At 38.5% G+C, this 19,614-nt stretch overlaps 3 protein-coding genes across 3 annotated transcripts; 2 read left to right on the top strand and 1 right to left on the bottom strand.

The window, feature by feature from the left end:
- Positions 1–410: 410 nt before the first annotated feature.
- GCK72_013052 (uncharacterized protein) lies at positions 411–1,680 on the top strand (the record flags this gene model as incomplete). The annotated part of the gene is made up of 4 exons (XM_053729607.1): positions 411–504; positions 1,039–1,197; positions 1,249–1,333; positions 1,452–1,680. 4 exons carry the CDS (start codon positions 411–413, stop codon positions 1,678–1,680), a joined length of 567 nt encoding a protein of 188 aa, XP_053584379.1.
- Positions 1,681–8,587: 6,907 nt separating this feature from the next.
- Positions 8,588–11,019, bottom strand: GCK72_013051 (uncharacterized protein; the record flags this gene model as incomplete). Its single annotated transcript, XM_053729606.1, has 3 exons — positions 8,588–8,758; positions 9,173–9,870; positions 10,926–11,019. The coding sequence occupies 3 exons, from the start codon at positions 11,017–11,019 to the stop codon at positions 8,588–8,590; spliced, it is 963 nt and encodes a 320-aa protein (XP_053584378.1).
- A 4,685-nt stretch (positions 11,020–15,704) lies between these two features.
- On the top strand, positions 15,705–17,590 carry GCK72_013050 (uncharacterized protein; the record flags this gene model as incomplete). Its single annotated transcript, XM_053729605.1, has 3 exons — positions 15,705–15,872; positions 17,087–17,296; positions 17,468–17,590. 3 exons carry the CDS (start codon positions 15,705–15,707, stop codon positions 17,588–17,590), a joined length of 501 nt encoding a protein of 166 aa, XP_053584377.1.
- Between the last annotated feature and the right edge of the window lie 2,024 nt (positions 17,591–19,614).

The following is a 19,614-nucleotide window of genomic DNA, read 5'->3' as shown; positions in this document are numbered from 1 at the left end:
TGGTCCGATATGGAAAATTCGCTGAAAAATACGTATTCCCCCCGGGAATACTAAGAATTTCCATTTCAGAGATCAGAATATTAGTCCCCGTCTGGAATAATTCAAGTTCCCTTCCGCGGACGAGCAATTTCCCCTCGGGAATGCTCAAAATCACTCATTCTTGAGTCCCCGTAAATCGACAACGAATTAATTTTTCGTTCGGACTACGGTACGCAGTGCGCGCGTCATTGTACGCAAAGCGCGTGTCATTGCGGACCATGATACACACGAGCCTACGCGCATGCAAATTTGCATCATTTCAGCGCTCGGCCGAAACGTTTTTTTGTGTATTTCCGTACTGTCGTAACCTTTTCGTGATATTTTCTTGCAAAATATCAAAATAAAATAATTCTGAATTAATTTCAGCAATAATGGACGAATCATCGAATCAAAATTGTGCCGAATCGCTGGAAAACGCCTCGTTCCAGTCGTCTGACAGCTCCAAGAGCAAGAGACCCGCGGAACGTACAATTTCGATCAGTCCAGTAAGTGTTTTTTCACAAATCATCGGAAAAAATCACAAAAAATAAGAGAAATGCCGAGAAATTCAACCAAAAATTGCCAAAAATCGATATTTTCCATTGAAAATAGTCTGATTCACGGCTAAAATTGCATCAGAATACACTATTTCTGTATCACACCTACTCTCGGTAGGTTAAAAACGTCAAATATGAACTTTTGGCTAAAACCCATCAACGTTTTGACGAAAAACAACGAATTTCCGCTGAAAATGTCTCAAAAATCAGTATTTCGAGCCAAAAATCGATAAATTTCGTCGATTCAAAATGAAACCCGAAAGAAATCACGAGAATCCCGCAAATACTTCACAGTATTAGCCAATATATCTCACTTTCTAACGGAAATGTCAGAATTTTTGACAAATCAATACAGTTTGAGCCGAAATATACTGAAAAATAGATTAATCTGCTAAATATACCAGAAAGGGATTAAATTCTCTATAAAAAAGTATAGAATACTACTATAAAGAGCTATTTACAGCTTCGCGACCCGCCGATGAGATAAAAAGAGGCTACGATTCCCCATCGAATCGTCACAAGCCGCGGATCATAATTGACTTGATTCGCCTCCATCACCGCTACAGATGGACTCATCAGAGCGAACCGCGGAAACCTCATCCTCTCGAAGGAGGCTATCCAGGTAGAAAAACGCAAAGAGAATTATCAAACCCTCACATCAATACCTTTCCAGCAGTGATCAACACGCAGCAAAGGAAATATGCTTCTGAAACAGAAGAAGTCAGACGGAATCCGATTCGAAAGGCTTTGAAGCCACAGTAGATGGACCCGCGGCTGCTTCAACTCTTAACTGACTGCTTAATCAGCCCATTCGTTGGCATAAAGGTAAAATATTAGCAGAGAATCAGGCAAAGGAAACAAAAATTGTTTTTCCAGAAACGAGCCAGAGCCTTGCGATCAGTCAACAAGTGGACATCGTGAACTTATGGACAAACTGAAGGCTCCAGAAGCCAAGAATCAACTCAGTCCCAACACAAGTCACACACTATCCGCGGTTGCACTGTCATCGCCTCCAATCAAAAGATTCAAGCCGCATCCATCAACCGGTACAGCTCAAACACTACGTCGAGAACACTTCACCGGAAGTGACATCGAAGTGAAATGAAGCGACATCGATCCGCGGTTGAATAGATGACCACTCTATAACATTGGCTAATCAATTAAAAATTGTTTGTCTTCTTCTGTTTTACCTTGTTATCTCCTTCGTGAGACTGTTAACTCTGTACCCGGAAGGGAATCATCACCTTTGTTTAGCAAAGGGCGAGTCCCTTCTAATAAAGCAATCCTTGTTATTCATACTCGCATATCCGCCTAACACACTTCATTCCGCATATTCGCAAGTTGAAGCGCCTCACGGAAAGTGGGATTGATGAGACATCGTGACGAATATAACAGAGACAGCAGCAAACTCACTATAACCTGAGCAGTCAATGAGCTCTCAGAGATTCACGGGGATGATAAACCCATTTAAACGGTTCACAAAGGCACAATCATGTGCAAATCAACAACAATCCGCGGAAGAAGAGCAAAGTCAGAGTCATGTTTAGACCGAATAGCTCACCAAAGATAAAAAATCTATAATGAAAGGCTACAATTCCGCGGCATACAATTATCGTCAAAGCGATTCCATTCGCGACAAAAATACATCAAAGAGACTCACAAGAGAGAATCCATTGTGGAAACTCCAGAATCTCCAATATTATAAACTCACAAGCAGAAGAGTCAATAACTCTAATGCTCGAGAACAAAAGAGACACCGCTCACATGAAAAATCAATAATGTCAACGACATATCGACAGATTCAGAGCAAATGTCTCAAACAAAATCATGTAGAAAACAACATCATCTACATAAACAATACATCAAAATCAGACAGAAACCACAGTTTCTGGAAGATTTTCAGACAACGAGATCCACGGAAATCACTGCTTCTGAAGGATCATAAGACCAAACCGTCGAGAAGCTTCAAAAAATGGCATAAAGTCATCGTCACGACTTCGCAACAATTGGCGAAGGAGCGATAATTGCCAGAAGCTTCGAGACACAAACCGTCGAGAAGCTTCAATTATGACAACGTCACGACTTCGCAACAAATGGCGAAGGAGCGACAATTGCCAGAAGCTTCGAGACACAAGCCTTTTTTTTTCTTACCGTTAAAGAGCCTCAGATATGGAATAACGACGCGACTTCGCAACAAATGGCGAAGGAACGACAATTTCCAGAAGCTCCGAGACAAACAACAAGTTGATTTATATTCTAAACGTTAGAGTATAGCCAGTCTATAGTTGAAGTATGGAAATGATACATAGAATCTTTAAACTATGGCACTGTCGACAGACGAAGCCGAATAGTATCCAGGACACTATAGTATCTCAGAGAGCCATCAACTCTCGAAAGACCCAACAAGTTGCCCTCACAATCAATGCATGTGACTTTGACGAAAGACAAAATGTCTATAAGTGGCAGTTACAGATTGTAGAAGGAGAAGGTTGTCTGTATCAAGAGTAATTAACCTGATACGCAAAGAGCGTGAAGACAACGAGTTGGTAGCAATAATTGCAACTCAAATCGCGGGCTGATACCCTGAAATTTGAACAAGATCATCAAATGTCGCACTATAGCGAGATATAATACGGCCTAGACCGCCGACAGGTTGGCGTTTTTATTGCTTTCTTGTATCGGATCCATACCGATTGATAGCAGGACGTCAGTCGTGAAACCCGCGGTGCAGATAGTTATGCAAAATATTCACCCTCATAAACAGATACGTGTAACGGAAAGTAAAGTGATCGTGTCTTTGACACGCTTACTGCTCCGAAGTCACACATCATTTGAGAATCTAACGAGTAAATTGAAATCAGTCTCACAACGATCAGAGCATATCCTTTTGGATAGCAAAGACAAACGTTCTACGGCGATCCGCGGATGTAATAGTGACCTTTCTGTCATACAGATCGTGACCTTGTCGTCTTAATGCTCAATAATAAAGAAAGATTTCCAATCGAAACAATACCTGATTCTAAACAAGACCTTGTGAAGGCATAACTACCTGACGCAGACTCACTGCTGATGAATTGCTGTTTCTAACCGCAAAAGACCAATGCTGTCAAGCCAGCGTCGCTAGTGTCACCCACCTTTGAGTCGCTGACACGAAAAAGGGAACAAGAAATAGGCCTCCCTTATAAGCCCTAGTCGACCACGTTCCCGCGGTCGTAACTGGCGGGCAAAGGTCCGGAACAGTCACAAATCACTGCTCAAATCAGTTTGAGTTACATCCTTCGCGAACGACGGACACAAATCTCCAGTTTCGAAATCATGGACACATGATTAGATGTAACTCAAGAAGAAGCTAACACCCGTCTTCCCCCTTGGAAAAGGTACTGAGGAGTATAAAATCAACAAAACTAACTGAGACCAATCACCAATTATTGGTCGAAAAGCCACAGATGCACAAATTCATCTATCGGCTGAACCCAGATGCACAAATCCATCTACCCTCTGAACCCGATCACATAGACCAACGGCTAGGGATGCCTGCCGTATGGACCCTGACTTTCACCCACAGCACACCACTAGTGTGAAGTCGTGGGCACACGATTAGGTGTAGGTCAGGTCCTGCGAGTCTACGGGCAAAGAAAAGCACGCATACCATGAGTGCTCAAAGAAATCAAGACTGTGACACACACACAGGCACACCATTAGTGTGGGGTCGTGGGCACACGACTTGGTGCAAGCAGTCCTGTAAGCCGAAGTGGGGAAGGAACGGAACATGACCGAAGACGGACCCGCGGAGGCCCATCTAAGAGCTACTCATGATATAAAAGTCAATATCAAACTCGCGACTTACAACATCTCTAGTTGCTACTACACCGAGGCTAACACCCCTCATTTCTAACTAACAAAAAACAAAACACTGTTCAATTTGAGTTATGTTCATCGCGAACAAGCTTCCAAATCGTGGAATCACGATTGGACGTAATTCAGAAAGAACAAAAGATGCACACGTATCTATAAAAATTAACATCAACAATATCAATATCATCGCATAAAAGTCCTAAGGCTCAATCTCTTCCAACGGAATGAGAAGAACCTCGTTTGCGAATCCAATACTCATTCGGCATAATAATCAAAGTCTAACGACTACGATTGTCGTGTCAAACCAAATTGGTGATCTCAAAGACAGTTGAAAACGCCATAAGAGCACTATACTGATGCCAAGGCTATCCTGACGTTCTGAAAAGATCCCACATAATTATTCGTATGATATCGAGCAAGAGACTCCACGATATACCACATCACCGCTTCCAAAGAAGTTAGTGGCCAATAAGATCGGAGATCTTGACTCATATCTCGAAAAACCAAAAGCCTGCGAAGGTAACATGAGAAGACTTGCTCATAAAGATCAGGACGTTCCATACTGAGAGTTACTTCAACATGAAAGTGCTTATGATTGATCCGCGGTTGCGAACATGATCGATTCAACTCTCACTAATAGTATACGATCCGCGGAGAGGGAAACCACTGTCACAACAGTACAATCTCCCCAACACACAGCAGTCATTATCAGTTACCAAAGCATTAAATCAAATTCCACCAAAACACCTAACGCTTTCCATACTCTTGATTTGACAGAGATATTCTGTACACCCAAATGGTCCAAGATATGGAACAGCACCCAGGTGCACAAAATCATATAAAATCTAAAACATCAGTCAATAGATCCAGAGCACACAACAGAGTGTACCTGCCATCAGAGATCTCGTAGCCACATCAAAGCTGCATCAAGATCTTAATCTGAACGCGAAAATTATGCTGGACCTCTTCCAAAAAGCTCAAAGAGATCAGTGACTCGAACCAAATCAAAGTTCACTCTCAAAAAGTTATGGATATTGTAGTGTTATGCTACATACAAGAGACTGTTCAAAGGAAGAGTACTAACTGAAACAAAGAGAACTGTCTGAAGGAAGCTCAGCCAGTGGCAACGTATATCGTTCCACCAAAGCTAAAAAACCGAAGTAAAAGTATCACGACAGAGTCAAATGTACCAAACGGTGCGTCACAATGTGACTTGACAACTATATCTTTCACTGATAACTGCTTCAATGCTTCATTCATGTGGTACAGTAACCATGTTTCACAAAGTAACACTTCTCGAACCTTGTTCGAACCGCCAGATCTGTAGAACATTGTGCACGATCCGCGGTTGTAGCCCTACAAATCCTAAAAATAACTCATAATATGAAAATTTCTTTTAAAACTAACTACCGAAGACGGTGATAAAGAAGAATTGGCGATGCAGCTGTTCACTGAGTTTCTACAAAGATCAAACCATTATGTTTATGCGACATTAGTTCCAAATGACACGTAACGCCTCATATTCCTTTATCTGGAAACAACAGAAGGCTAACCACTTCTTGGTCTTATTGACTCAGGAGCGTCTCTGTCTCTCATTCTGGAATCATTCGCAAATGGTTATTTACATCCGATCTTGAAACGAACGTGACTGTCAGTCCAAGGATTCAGATTCACCACATTCGAAAAACAAATATTCATGCCTTACAAAGTCATCTTCAAGATACCAGAAATCCACAATCCATAGTGATTGTAGGATCACCAGCTCTAATGGACCCAAAGATCCAAGCAGAGGTAATCTTATCCGAAAGCTCGCTACTACGGTACCAAAGCCAACCCTAGGGCAGAAAGTTATCGATCCGCGGTTGTCAGATAAATATCGAACTGCAATTGAACAGTAGTGATCCGGAAGATGCCCTGACAGAACTGACTTACAAAATTGCCAATTCAATGGTTGCAAAACCGGAGTTCTAAAGATCCCTGTACATCTGATGACAGTTGCAGAAAATCCACAGTAGATTTCTTACATAAGTTCATCGCAGTTGTCAAACCCAAGAACAAAAGAACAAAAAGTTTTCTTACATATAATGGCAACAAGTCACGTCCAGCAGCAGTGCTGCGTGAGATCGGTCAATATGGTAATCACACTGAAGAAAGGCACAAAACTCTTAAATAAAATTTACTCAAATTATTTTCAATAAAGACAATGACACCCATTCCAAAGAGATGTTGCCATCCGCCCGTCAAAATAGGACACATGGACAATTTCTAAAACTCGGTACTCGTTCAATGGAATTAGCATGCGATTTCGTCTATACTATCCAGACAGATCCTCAACATGACCATAAACGATTGCAAGAGAAGTCACCTGTCCAATTGAGTCAGATATTTGGTTCATTCTGAGGTCATCGATCCAGACACCAAAACGATTGTGACTAGACTCGCCGAGAAACCCATTGTCCCTCGATCCGCGGTTCAACCACAAAGTGACAAAACTGTCATGGTTCCGAACGCTACGAGGAAAGGACCATATGCAACAACAAATTCTCTTAAATACTCACAAAAACTATTACAAAAACTCTGAACACATTCAGCAAAGTAGAACATGAGTTGAGATAGCCAAGTGATGAAACAGTTCCAAAATCTCGATTAGCTTCACCTAGCAAAGATAGCGAGATTGCTCATTATCACCGAGCACTGCAAAGACTGACTGTATATTATCACGGCTACACCTTCCCTACTGTCAGCGAGCACAACACTGGCGCAGATGGAATACACCGTGTTACACAGAAGGATTGAATCTTCAAGGCTTCCACATGAAGCCAGTGAGGCAATTCTCGGACACCCGCGGTTTCCACTTGCAAAACCCATCGCTCACAAAACATATGACATCAATGGACAAATCCCAGAACACGACGGACAAATTCGATCCGCTATTGTAAAGTGCAGAGGCAAATCATACTCTCGTGCAGTCTCTCAGTTGATTCCTCGAGAATGAAATCCACTGAACCGCCCTAATATTGCGACAGAGGAAGAGACAGATGATGCACAGGACTCCAGTCCAAGAGAGCTACCAGCACCCGCGGTTCTGTTCAGTCCAGACATGAAATACGTCCCAGAGCTATTTCCATCAAAAAACTCGCCAGACATTGCTGAATGTGAAAATTCATACAAATCCAAATTTTAATGTAAATAAATCAAATAATATAAAATTACCACTGAACCTAAACACCGATCATCTTGAGAATAATCCAGTGTCAGGTGACACAGATGACGATTCTGACATCATTGAAAAGAGATTGGGAAATGCGGATACTTTTCAAGATCCACAAAGAGTCTTACCGGCTGAAGCCGCGGATGATGATTTTTCGGAGTTGCCAGCGGGCAGAGTTAGAACCTATCTTTCTCGAAAAGCCAAAGAGCTTCCCATCAATTACGTTCATCACGCTGACAGTCAGGAGACCGCTGGCACCCTCCCCCCGGGAATGTTGTCAACTATTTCCCCAAAGACAAAATTGTCGACAACTGAAAGGCTGAATGATGAGCCCCACATGGTTTTCCCCGCAAAACTAGGCTCATCATCGCCTTACTAATCTCTTATTTCAATATTGTTCCAATCTGTTCACTAATTCACTTTATTTCTCTCTTTTCAATCACCTGTTATCAGGAATATTCAATTAATTCTAATTTGAATTACCGCTCTAAACCCGTTGAGTCAGCAAACGCGCTCCACTCAGCCGCGAGCGGTCGCGTAGCGGCCGCCGCGCCTCCTCATTGCTCAGTCTAAATTGACGAGTGGTGGCTCTCTTCCGGTCGTCCGGTAACGTGACGAGTGTGAAAGTGTCGGCTAAATAGATCCTATCATTTTCCGGACTATTTTAGCCCATTTATGCGCTACTGACGCTTGGGAGAGTGAATAATCGCCCCTTTTAGGCCTTTTAGGCCATTTGCAAGCGATCCGCGGTTGTGACCGCTCTCTTGTCTACTTTTCGACCCGCGGCACACCCAGCAGGACGCTTAACTAAATATTGAATTATACTAACTAAATCTATCGTAATAAATGGGTCAATGTCTTAAAACTGTGTTCTGTTGTTGCACCGCTCATCCTCACATTATTAGCCGTTACATCTGACACTTTCAACCAGTTTGGGAAGATTTTCTCAGGAGCGGGTCTGTCTCCGACCGCATTTAAGGCCCGCCTCCACATATAATACTTTCTTAAAAACAATTCTTACATTATCAATAGAATCCATAAGACTTGAAGCTCTGCTGACATAGAATTCTGTCTGTTGTTTCTCGATGATGTCGTCTTTGCGACGGTGTCCAAGGTCCTGTAATAATGGTTTTAATGATCGAACGGGGTAGAATAGATTAATTATTCAATTAGCACATTTGAGTTACTAGACTCCATGACAAAATCTAGTTATTTATTATGCCAAATAATTTAAATACATTACTAACGTGGACTCACCGTCGCAGCTCATAACATTTTTTCTGAAACGGTAAGTTTCTTGAACCGAAATGGTCTCGTTTTGAAACCTACACTCAGTGTCTCCAAAAATTAAATAAACATGAACCTTTACGTATCTAAGACTAAAAGTAAATACAGGTTTACACGTGGTGCATTAGACCTCAAACAACTTTTAAAAACATATTTTTACGGTTTCTGACTAGTTTAATTAACATGGTATTGCAATTGAAGTTCATTAACAAAATTAAAATAAATGTTTAATTGTTCTACTAACCTCCAACATGTGCAACAACTGTTGATAACCTGCACTATTCTCATCAATCTTCTGACTAATCGTGAAATCTCTTGGTGTTGATTTCGTCCAATGAACCGGTGGGATACTTTCCATTGGAAGCTCACTAGACCCTCCAGGGACATCTGTAAAGTCGGAGAAGTCTGTGTAACCTGTGCCTCCAGAATATCCATCAGTGGAATCGTCGGAATAGTTGTGTTGTCCTGGTTTGGGTTTTGTCACCGGTTTCGGCATGTACGGTTCTTTTGTAGACCCTTCTGGAACACCAGTCTCCAAATTGTTGATATCGAATGGAGTGGTGGGTCCAGTTGGTTCATCATCAATGATATCTGGTTCATGGGTAGCGAACTCCGCCGGATCCTTTGGTGGCATTGTTGATTCCTCCGGTTGCCCAGTAACCAGGTCTTCAACAAACGGAGGTAATGGTTTCTCGGTTCTCGGAACCACCCCCGGGTCTCCTGATCCTCCAAACATTGGCTCCCCAGAAGCTCCATCCTCAAAGTCGTCAGATCCTGAGGAGTCTGGTTTAGGTGGAATCATAGGACCGCCCGATCCTTCGGCCACCAATTCTTCATTCCCAACATTTGGTTGCTCTGCGATGATGGAGAGGTTCTTCGGAGGAACTCCAGAACCTTCGATGTCTTGGGAGATGAAGTTTTCGTCAGTGTCGCCGGAGTGTTCTGGAATTTATAAGCTTAAAAAAAATAAAAAAGCAAATTAGGATCCCCGGTTTTCGATCTTTGAATTGAGTATGTGGAACAGTAGTTTTTCATTTCAGCATTCTGAGATACAATTTTTTTTGTTTGTTTCTGTTTCACTAAGTTTTTGAAAGCCTTCCCAAATACGTAAAATATAATTTTTCTTTTATATGGATTATGTCAAATGAAAACAAGGAAAAATTCGATTGATTGCGACTCGGAAAATGACTCGGTGAAACAGTACTTTTGTATTGCAGCATGATGAAATAGAAACAGTTATTCGTTTGTTTCTCTTTCACCAAGCTTTTAAAAACATCTCAGGGTGTTTTTTTTAATATTTGAGTAGGACTGATGTCATTTTTTAAAGTTCAGATTATGATACTTCAGATAATTCTAAGAAACTTTAATCATTGGAGCATATTCGCCATACTTGTCAAATCACGGGCCGGCCCGCAGGGCCCGCAGCAAGCTTTTTTTTCAATATTTTGACGGGCCGGCCCGGGCCGGGCCGGGCCGGAAGATTTTTTTAGCGGGCCCGGCCCGGCCCGGCCCCGCCCGGCCCGTGACAAGTATGATATTCGCTCTAAATGGTACGATTCCCGTTCTCCTAACTCAAAAGGAGAGTAAATGGAAGAGTTTTCCCACGCGGCCGTGTAGTAAAAAAAAAACTACGAAAATTTGTTTGAAAAATGAGAAAACTAGGAATCGAACAGAAATGTTGTCCGAGAGGAGTACACGACCGCGTGGAAAAACTCTTGGCTCATTTTGAGCCGGGGAAACGGGAATTATAGCGTTTAAAGTGATTTTTTGCATATGCTCCAATGATAAAAGTTTCTTGGAATTGTCTGAAGTATCATAATCTGAAATTAAGAAATATGACATCAATTTTCTTTTAAAATAGTTGCTTTCGGAGCACCTAACTCATGTACGAACTCGCATGAATAAAAAGTTGTTTTCGATAATTTATCAATGTTTTCTCATAAACCACACATCTTACCTTTTACTTGAAACATAATCTCCCTTTCCAAAAGACTCACCACTCCCCAACGCCACTGGATTTATTTTTCCACGAATCAAGACCACTTCCAATCCCAGCACCGCCAAAAACAATAGAAATCTAATGGACCTCATTTTCGAAAAAAAAGAAGTGTCTATACTCTATTTCCACATAAATTTGTAACGACCCCCGAATAAAAATCGATGGGGATTTGCGCACGGATTATCAGGTTTTTTGAGTGGTATAACCTATTAAATACGGTGCCGATCGGAAGATATTGTCATTTCGGTTACAAAATGGTTTTTAGTTTTTTGTCAACTTTTTTTTTTGGTCGGTTTCATGGTTGGTATGAGATGTGTGTGTGTGATGGAGTTTTTTAATAATATAGATATTGAATCAAACCACAAACTTTTTTTCTTTTAACTAGAAGTTCCAGCTGGTAAGTTCACTGATAATTATTTTTCACAATTTTTATGATATAATTAGTACTGCGTGTCACAAACACAGACCAAAACAGCTTTTTGAAACCGCGAATTTTTTAATTTTTGTAATTTTCTGATCTTCCCTTTTTCGGTACTTTCGGTACTTCTTGAGTTGTACTTGACAGCGCAACATTGGTTTTTTTGTGTCAAGTACACATTCCAGGTTGCCAACTGTCTATTATTTGAAATTATTTTTGGGTTTCACACTTCTTAGATATTTAAAAACTGTGTTGTTATTTCCGTTTTCAAAGGTGGTAAAATGTTCTTTCGTATCTGTGACTAGTTCTGGTCGATAGTTGAGTGATTTGAACTAGCGTTCCTAATTAGTGTAATTAGATAAATCGCGTCGAGAAAAATTACCAACTCATGATTAATAACTACAATCTAAATGTCATTCTTGTAATATGTATTCCATGATTACGGTTAAAAAAGTTTTTTGTTTTAATAAAACAAGAAATTGAGTACCAAAAGTTGGTTGACACTCAACAAAAGGTATTTTTCACACAGGTGTCTAAGTTTTTTTAATGTTAACGCTACAACAATGTCAAATGTTTCATAACCAATAGTTGAAACCGAGACAGTTTAACCCATATTTCAGTATCAATGTCTGGAATATTCTGATTCGAGGTGTGGTTGCAAATGCCAAACCTAATTCTTTTCTAAATAATCTTCTGATTGTGAGGGACTTTCGATAACATGTACAGTAGCGAGCATAGGTGAGGGCAGATTCATACTTTCATGTGTAACTCAGCTGAATCGTGTCCGTTTTGAATAAACTTTTTTTTGAAAGATTGCTGAAATATCCAGTAACAAGAAAATAAGTTTTTTGTAAAAGTTTCAGTTCTGATTTTTTTCAATAATTAATTTTTCCTGATCGTGATTTAAAAATTCGAAAAAAAAACTTTTTATTTTTCTCTTGGAGTTATTTAGTTTTTGATGGCAAATTGATGGAAAATGCTCAAATAAATAAAAAATTATGTTGAACTGATTTCTGAAACCCTGAGCATCGTGCCAGAGCTCCAGAAGTCAAATATAGTGTACTCAGGAAAATCATCATAACTAAGCAAAAAATGCTCCAAATTGGTCAAAAATAGTACCAAATGATGTGTCTTAAGTTTTTCTACTAACAAACATCAAAAAATTTTAATTTTAGAAAAAATAATTTTTCAAATCTTTTTCACTCAAAAATTATTTTATTCCGATTTTTCCTGGATTTCCGATATTTTCTGGCAATAAAACGAACATACGTTTCAAATACCGCATGCAAAGTGCTTCATCATAAATAATAAAACACATGTTTGTGTTTTTTGTTCGTTTTATAGCTAGAAAATATCGGAAATCCAGGAAAAATTGGAATAAAATAATTTTTGAGTGAAAAAGATTTGAAAAATTATTTTTTCTAAAATTAAAATTTTTTGATGTTTGTTAGTAGAAAAACTTAAGACACATCATTTGGTACTATTTTTGACCAATTTGGAACGTTTTTTGATGAGTTATGATGATTTTCCCGAGTACACTACATTTGACTTCTGGAGCTCTAGCACGATGCTGAGGAACTAAGAAACCAATTCAACATAATTTTTTGTTTATCTGAGCATTTTCCATCATTTTGCCATCAAAAACTCAATAACTCCAAGAGAAAAATAAAAAGTTTTTTTTCGAATTTTCAAATCACGAACAAGAAAAATCAATTATTGAAAAAAATCAAAACTGAAACTTTTACAAAAAACTTATTTTCTTGTTACTGGATCGTTCAGCTATCTGTCAAAAAAAAATTTATGCAAAACGGACACGATTCAGCTGAGTTACACAGGAAAGTATGAATCCATACTTGTCAACCGGGCCGAAACGGGCCGACACGGGCCGGCGCGTAACTCGCTTCAAACTCAATATTATGAGCTGAAAAATATACCAAAATGTAGATCTCGACGAGTTCTATGTCTGTGACTTACTACGGGCCGGATGGCTATTCGTTAGTGTGCCGCGGGCCGGGAAAAAGTGCCAAAAAACGCGAAAATGGCCAAAAAAGCCATTCTAGCCCGGCCCGCGGCATATTAACGAATAGACATCCGGCCCGTAGTAGGTCACTGGCATAGAACTCGTCGAGATCTACATTTTGGTATATTTTTCAGCTCATAATATTGAGTTTGAAGCGAGTTACGCGCCGGCCCGTGTCGGCCCGTTTCGGCCCGGTTGACAAGTATGGTGGAGGTTAAAATGGATACTTAAAAATAAGTTGATAGCCCTCTAGAACATGATAAGCCTTTGGGCTGGTTGTGATTTCAATTTTCCATATTTCCTGTTTCGGAATCTGAACCGCCAAGCAGAGGCAGGTGTGGTTTTGATTTTGGGCTTCCTTGAGCCACTATTCTCAAAATAACGCAAATTATTAAATTAATAGTCACGATGCAATTATCGCATTCAGATTGTTCTAAACTTGATTACAAAAATTGAAATAAGAATTGAATGCAGTTAAAGCGCCTCGAATGGGAAAACTGAGATTGTGAGATAGGTTTGATTTATTAAAAAATTGTGAAACAGGTAAAGTAAAGTAATTTTAGATTTTTTGTATTCTCCATTTGCTGGTCGCTCGATCAAATTTCGTCCCATGGACGAGGTGTGGTCAGAGTTGCATGGAATTCCAACTTCCGATTTCCGACTTCCGACTTCCGGGCATTTTTATCATTCCGACTTCCGACTTCCGGATAAGAAAAATAACTTCCGACTTCCGACTTTCGACTTCCGGATAAGGAATTTTACTTCCGACCTCCGTCATTCCAACTGTGGTATTTCCGAAAAGTATATTTCGCAGAAATACTTGAAAAAATGGTCTAAAAGGAGAGAAAATTGGCTTTTCTTCATCCAAAACCTAATTTTCCACTGATTTCAGCCAATTTTATTATCTTTTCTCTTGAAGTTTTCGAATACTTGCGAAAAAATCTAATTCCGACTTCCGACTTCCGGATAAGAAATTTTCACTTCCATGCAACTCTGGTCTGGACCGCCAAGCACAGTCAAGTGCGTTTTTGATTTTGAGCTTAGTTGATCCACTTTTCGCAAAATAACGCAAATTTTTAAATTAATAGTCACGAGTGCAATTATCGCATTAACATAGATTGTTCTAAAGTTGACCACAAAAATTGAAATAAGAATTGAATGCAGTTAAAGCACCCATTATTGGGGAACTGAGATTGTGAGATAGGTTTGATTTTTTAAAAATTGTGAAACAGGTAAAGAAAAGTAATTGAACTTTTTTGTATTACTCGTCCCTGGCCGAACTTTGAACGGGCGGTCACCTACCGGCTAATGGGAAATAACTTTAAAGAAATAAGGTTAAAATAATTTTTTCCTGCAGTCAAAACTCAAATTCGACAAGTATCAGTTCATGTTTCAGGGTTTGCATAACATTTCTGAAAAAGCGATTGTGCATGAAAATCGTAAAACTCGAGTTTCAGAGAACTGATTTGTAAGAGTCGTATCAATAATGTTCTTTTCCAAAAGTTTAGTGGACAAGAAACTTTTATCAGAATAACTGTCTTCTTGTTCAATTACCGCAGCATTTTTCGATTTCAAAAGTATCATATTTATAGGAATCTGAAAATGTGAACGCTGATATATATGGAGCTTAATATGGATCACAAAACTTTAGAAAAATAAACCTTATTGATTTATGGTACTTACGCAGCTAGAAGACTATGTGCTAAACTTGTAGAAACGGCAGTACTATTTTTTTGACCTCGAAAAAAAGTAATTATCAGATTTCTAATGTTTCAGAACTGTCATGTTAAAAGTGATCTGTGGATTTTCATGATTCCATTGGTAGCCCATCTACAAAAAATTTAAATAAGTCAGAAGAGAAATCCGAATTACAGTTTCGAAAATTTCATGAAATCATGAATGAAATACTAAACTTGCTAACCTGAGAAAAAAATATATAGTCAACTTTCAAAAAATCGTTGAATTTTCTCTGACCGTTTTCGTAATTTTTTTCTAGAAAATATTTCAAAAGCACTTCAAAGCAATTAGAGACTAACAAGTGTCACTGACAAGACGCTACCAAATTCAAATAATTTCGAAACAGTATTACTCATCCACTCTCTAATATCCGAAACACACCACCTCCTCCCCAAATCATATGCTAGACCAGTATATATGTCAAAAACAAAGCGATTACCACCTCATTCAAAAGTACATCCGAAACGAAAAAAATCCCCATCGAAAACCAGTCGTCTCGTTCGTTTTATATTATTTCTCTCTCCCTCTCTCTCTCTCCGTATGACGTGACTAGTCCCCCCTTCATCCGCTACAACAACCATTTATCCAGTTTACAGTTCACAATGATGAAATTCATCCATTTCGCTTTTCTACTCTCGATTTCACTTCATGTTTTGGCACGAGCCACCGAGTCTTCTGAATCCGAATCAGTGGATTCTTCGAGATCCTCGTCTTCGGAGGAGTTGAAATATAATGAGAATGTGGAGGACTTGGTCAAGATTGATGGAAGTGTGAGTTGTTGAAAAAACATTTTCAGTACAGACGACTGATTTAAGTTTGACATTCACAACCTAGGTACTGTTCATGAAACAGAAAATTGACGTTGTTTTTTTGTTTCAAATTTATTTCAAAAACAACTCACTTTATCATCGAAACAAACTTTCTTGACATTCGGTGTTTGCGGACCCAAGTTCCCGCGCTTAAAATAAGCCACGCTCCCTATCCATTGTCTCGGCTATGATATTAGTTTAACTCCCCGATCTTTTCTGAATATATAGCCGAGACAAGGGAAAGGGGGCGTGGCTTATTTTAAGCGCGGGAACTTGGGTCCGCAAACACCGAATGTCAAGAAAGTTTATTTCGACAATACCTCGAACCGATCAGGTTTTAGCAGATTCTGAGTACAGAACTGGAATACCTGTGTTCTAGTGTTATCTCTAATATAAAAAGTAAATATTTTAACAGGGAGATACGAAATTTTATTCTCGTAATATTCCAGAATTGATATTCAAATAACGTGAACACTGAGCAAGTTTCCATCAGTTTTCAATTTTTTAAGCAACAGTTGAAACAGAAGAATAGAGTCATTTAATAATCTGTGATTTCCATTTAAAACGTTGATTTTTTTTGTCAAATTCCAAAATACAATACTTGAGAACACCGAACAGCTTTGATTTGAAAATTAGCAAAGTTACAAATGGATCACCGTTATCACGTGCTTAATCTTAGTGATAACAGCTTCTTGAAACCGAAATATTTGGAAAAATTGTTTTTCTCATACTTGTCAAGGCCCGCCTTCCAAAAATAAACCAATTTTTTCAATATCTTAGACATTATTGAAATTTTTCATCGAAATTACATGTTTTTCTAATTCTGAATCATAGTCGAAAATTCGAATTCAAAACATTTCAAAAAGATCAAAAATTGTTTGTTTTTTCGTAAAACGAATTATCTTTCCTTTTCCTTTAATATCTAACAAGTTGTTGAAACTGAAGAAAACTTTCTGGAAGTTTATATTATGGCGCACCCACCCACGACGAGTCCGTGGCTACCTGCGAAAATACGATTTGAAAAACACAGGTTATGCGGCGATGAAAAAGTGAAACTATTTTCCTCAATAAAATTTGGGACCACTCCTATCAGTATTCAAGTAAAAAGGAACGATTTTTAAACCTTTGCGAAACTGTGCATACAACGAAACTGTATGTAGGTATCTTCATTCCAGAACTCGACTGTCGAAGAAGTGAAAGACACGGACACGGCCAAAAACGAAAATTCCAATAAATCTGCAGAAGCAGACACATTGGAGAAGGTTCATGAGCCAGCTGGGAAGACGAATTTGGAGAAATTCGATGAAGGATTGGAGTCGGATAAGAAGGAATATGTTCAGAAGAGAGCTGAAAATGCTCCGATTCCAAGTAACTCCACTGATAACGTGAGTGGAAGGGATTACTGTATAGATCTACTAACAATAATGAAATCTCAGCTTCAATTTTTCTGCACGTTATGAAACAGTGAGCTTCCCTGTTTCACCTTCTAGTTTTAATAATATCATTGTCATCATCATTTGTTTCGTTTCGTAAATCGTTTCTAAATACAATTCCAGTTAACCGAAGAAGACATGAAAATGATGGATCAATTCAACAAAACAATGGAGGCTGACGAGGAAATGCAAAGAAGCAATGAGACGGTTCTTGGAATCGACACTTTCGGAGCACAGGGAATCTGAATTCGGGGTTTGGGAATTACTTTCACAGATACTATTTAAGGTTAAATAAATGTGCTTCGTCTTTTTTTGAAATAAAAATTATTTTGAATAAAATGTTTTATTGTTTCAGTTCGTTTTGAAGTGGATTGAATTATGGGGTGTATTGTTATATTTTACACATAAATGAGAAGTAGATAGCTCACACGAATAGTGTTGGATTTTATGAATTTTTTATTGCTTCTCTGTTTCAGAGATTCATGAACTTCACCAGGGTTGAAAAATTACAATGACCAATCAGTACAGAAAGAGAATGTAGTTCATACAACATCTTTCTGCCATTTCATTCCATATAACTCGTTTCGAAAGATTCCATAATGTGATATTACTCGTTCAAAAGATTTATATGCTACTGATAAAGCAGTACTTTCTGTAGGAAACAACGTACAATTATCATTGGCAGTACCCATCGGAATTTTTAAAAATATGTTGAAGTACCTGAATTTGTTACCAATGGACTATCAGTTACCACAAGTGTGCATTCTTCAAAAAGCACAAGCAAATGATTTCTAATTACGGGAGATTGTGAAATTGTGGAATTGTGATTATGAAAATCATGTAAAACTAATATAACGTAAAAGTAAGAGATTGGTGTTTAAGACGCACTCTCTGACTCGTTCGATCACCCATGTTCACCCGAAAAAAGTTGACCATCTCCGATTTGTCAATCCTTTTGACCAAAAAGAGTATAAAGTGTCCTCAGTAAATTGGGGTACTTTTTGGCCGGGTCCGTCACCTATACAATTACTTATATGATTTTATTTGTACAAAATGGAACAGTCATGTCAATATTGTTTCTCTTACGTAAGGTTGCATTTTATGATAATCTGAAACAGAAAAATAACGAAATTAAAAAAAAAACAGAACATGTTAATTTATAGAGTTTTATCAAGAGATCGCTGACTCGACTATTCGAAAGACAAGAATGTCTCCTGAAGAACTAAATATGGAAGTTTTTGAAGCAGAACTGTTTCAATCTTGACATACGATTCACCGTTCTCTAGCAGTTTAAGACGCACTCTCCGAGTCGTTCGAGCATCGATCAACTGACCATGTTCACCCGAAAAAAGTTGACCATCTCCGATTTGCCAATCCTTTTGATCAGAGATAGTATCAAGTGTCCTCAGTAAATTGGGGTACTTTTTGGCTGGGTTCGTCACCTGGGTATCTAGGAAAATCGAAAAATCGATATTTTTCGAAAATTTTTCTTGAAGGAGTTAGGAATGAAATCTCAACGAGAACTTATTGTAGACACTATTTTAAGCATTTTTTGTGTTTAGAAGAAAATTCCAGCTCAACACCTTCATTGTGAAAATTTTCAAAATGTGTGAAATTTTTGGGTTTTTTTCATAAAATCGTTTTTATCTCGACAGTGACCCGAGAAGACGGGCTTTTTTATTTTAAAATCGTAATCTACATAAAATTTGGTGTCAGACACATAATGTCCCTACCCGTATCTCTAGACCCAAGAACGGTTTTTTGGGGAAGTATGAGAAAAAATGCGATTTTAATTTTCGAGCTCTCCCGGAAAATTATTTCTAATGCTCTGAAACGATGGTTTTTTTCAATTTTTTATTCAATCATGTCATTTTACTTCAGTTCCGATACAATTTTCGATCATGCCACAAAAAATATTTGAAAAAATTGAATTTTTTGATTTTTTGAAGTTTTTTCCAGAATTGAATCATTCGAGCTGAAATATTAAGGATAACATTATAAAATTAAATGAATATGACTGGAACATAGTTTAACTTCATAATACAATTGATTTCCACCATCGGATCATCTGTTACTTACGCTTAAATGCTGAAATTCAGCGAAATGTTCCACTTGAAGGGTTGGTGCAAATGTTCTTGATACTTGCAACGTTATTCGAGAGAGATTGTGTTGAATATGACAGAAAAAATAGGAAAACTACAAAAATCAAGTAATTCTGCAAAATTTTGGAAAAAAAAGTTTAAAAAAAAACTTTACTGACTTCCATAAAA

The sequence above is a fragment of the Caenorhabditis remanei genome, chromosome IV, assembly GCF_010183535.1.
Source record: "Caenorhabditis remanei strain PX506 chromosome IV, whole genome shotgun sequence".
NCBI classification, from domain to species: Eukaryota; Metazoa; Nematoda; class Chromadorea; order Rhabditida; family Rhabditidae; genus Caenorhabditis; species Caenorhabditis remanei.
Note: the sequence above shows the minus strand (reverse complement) of the source record. Positions and strands in the feature narration are given on the sequence as shown.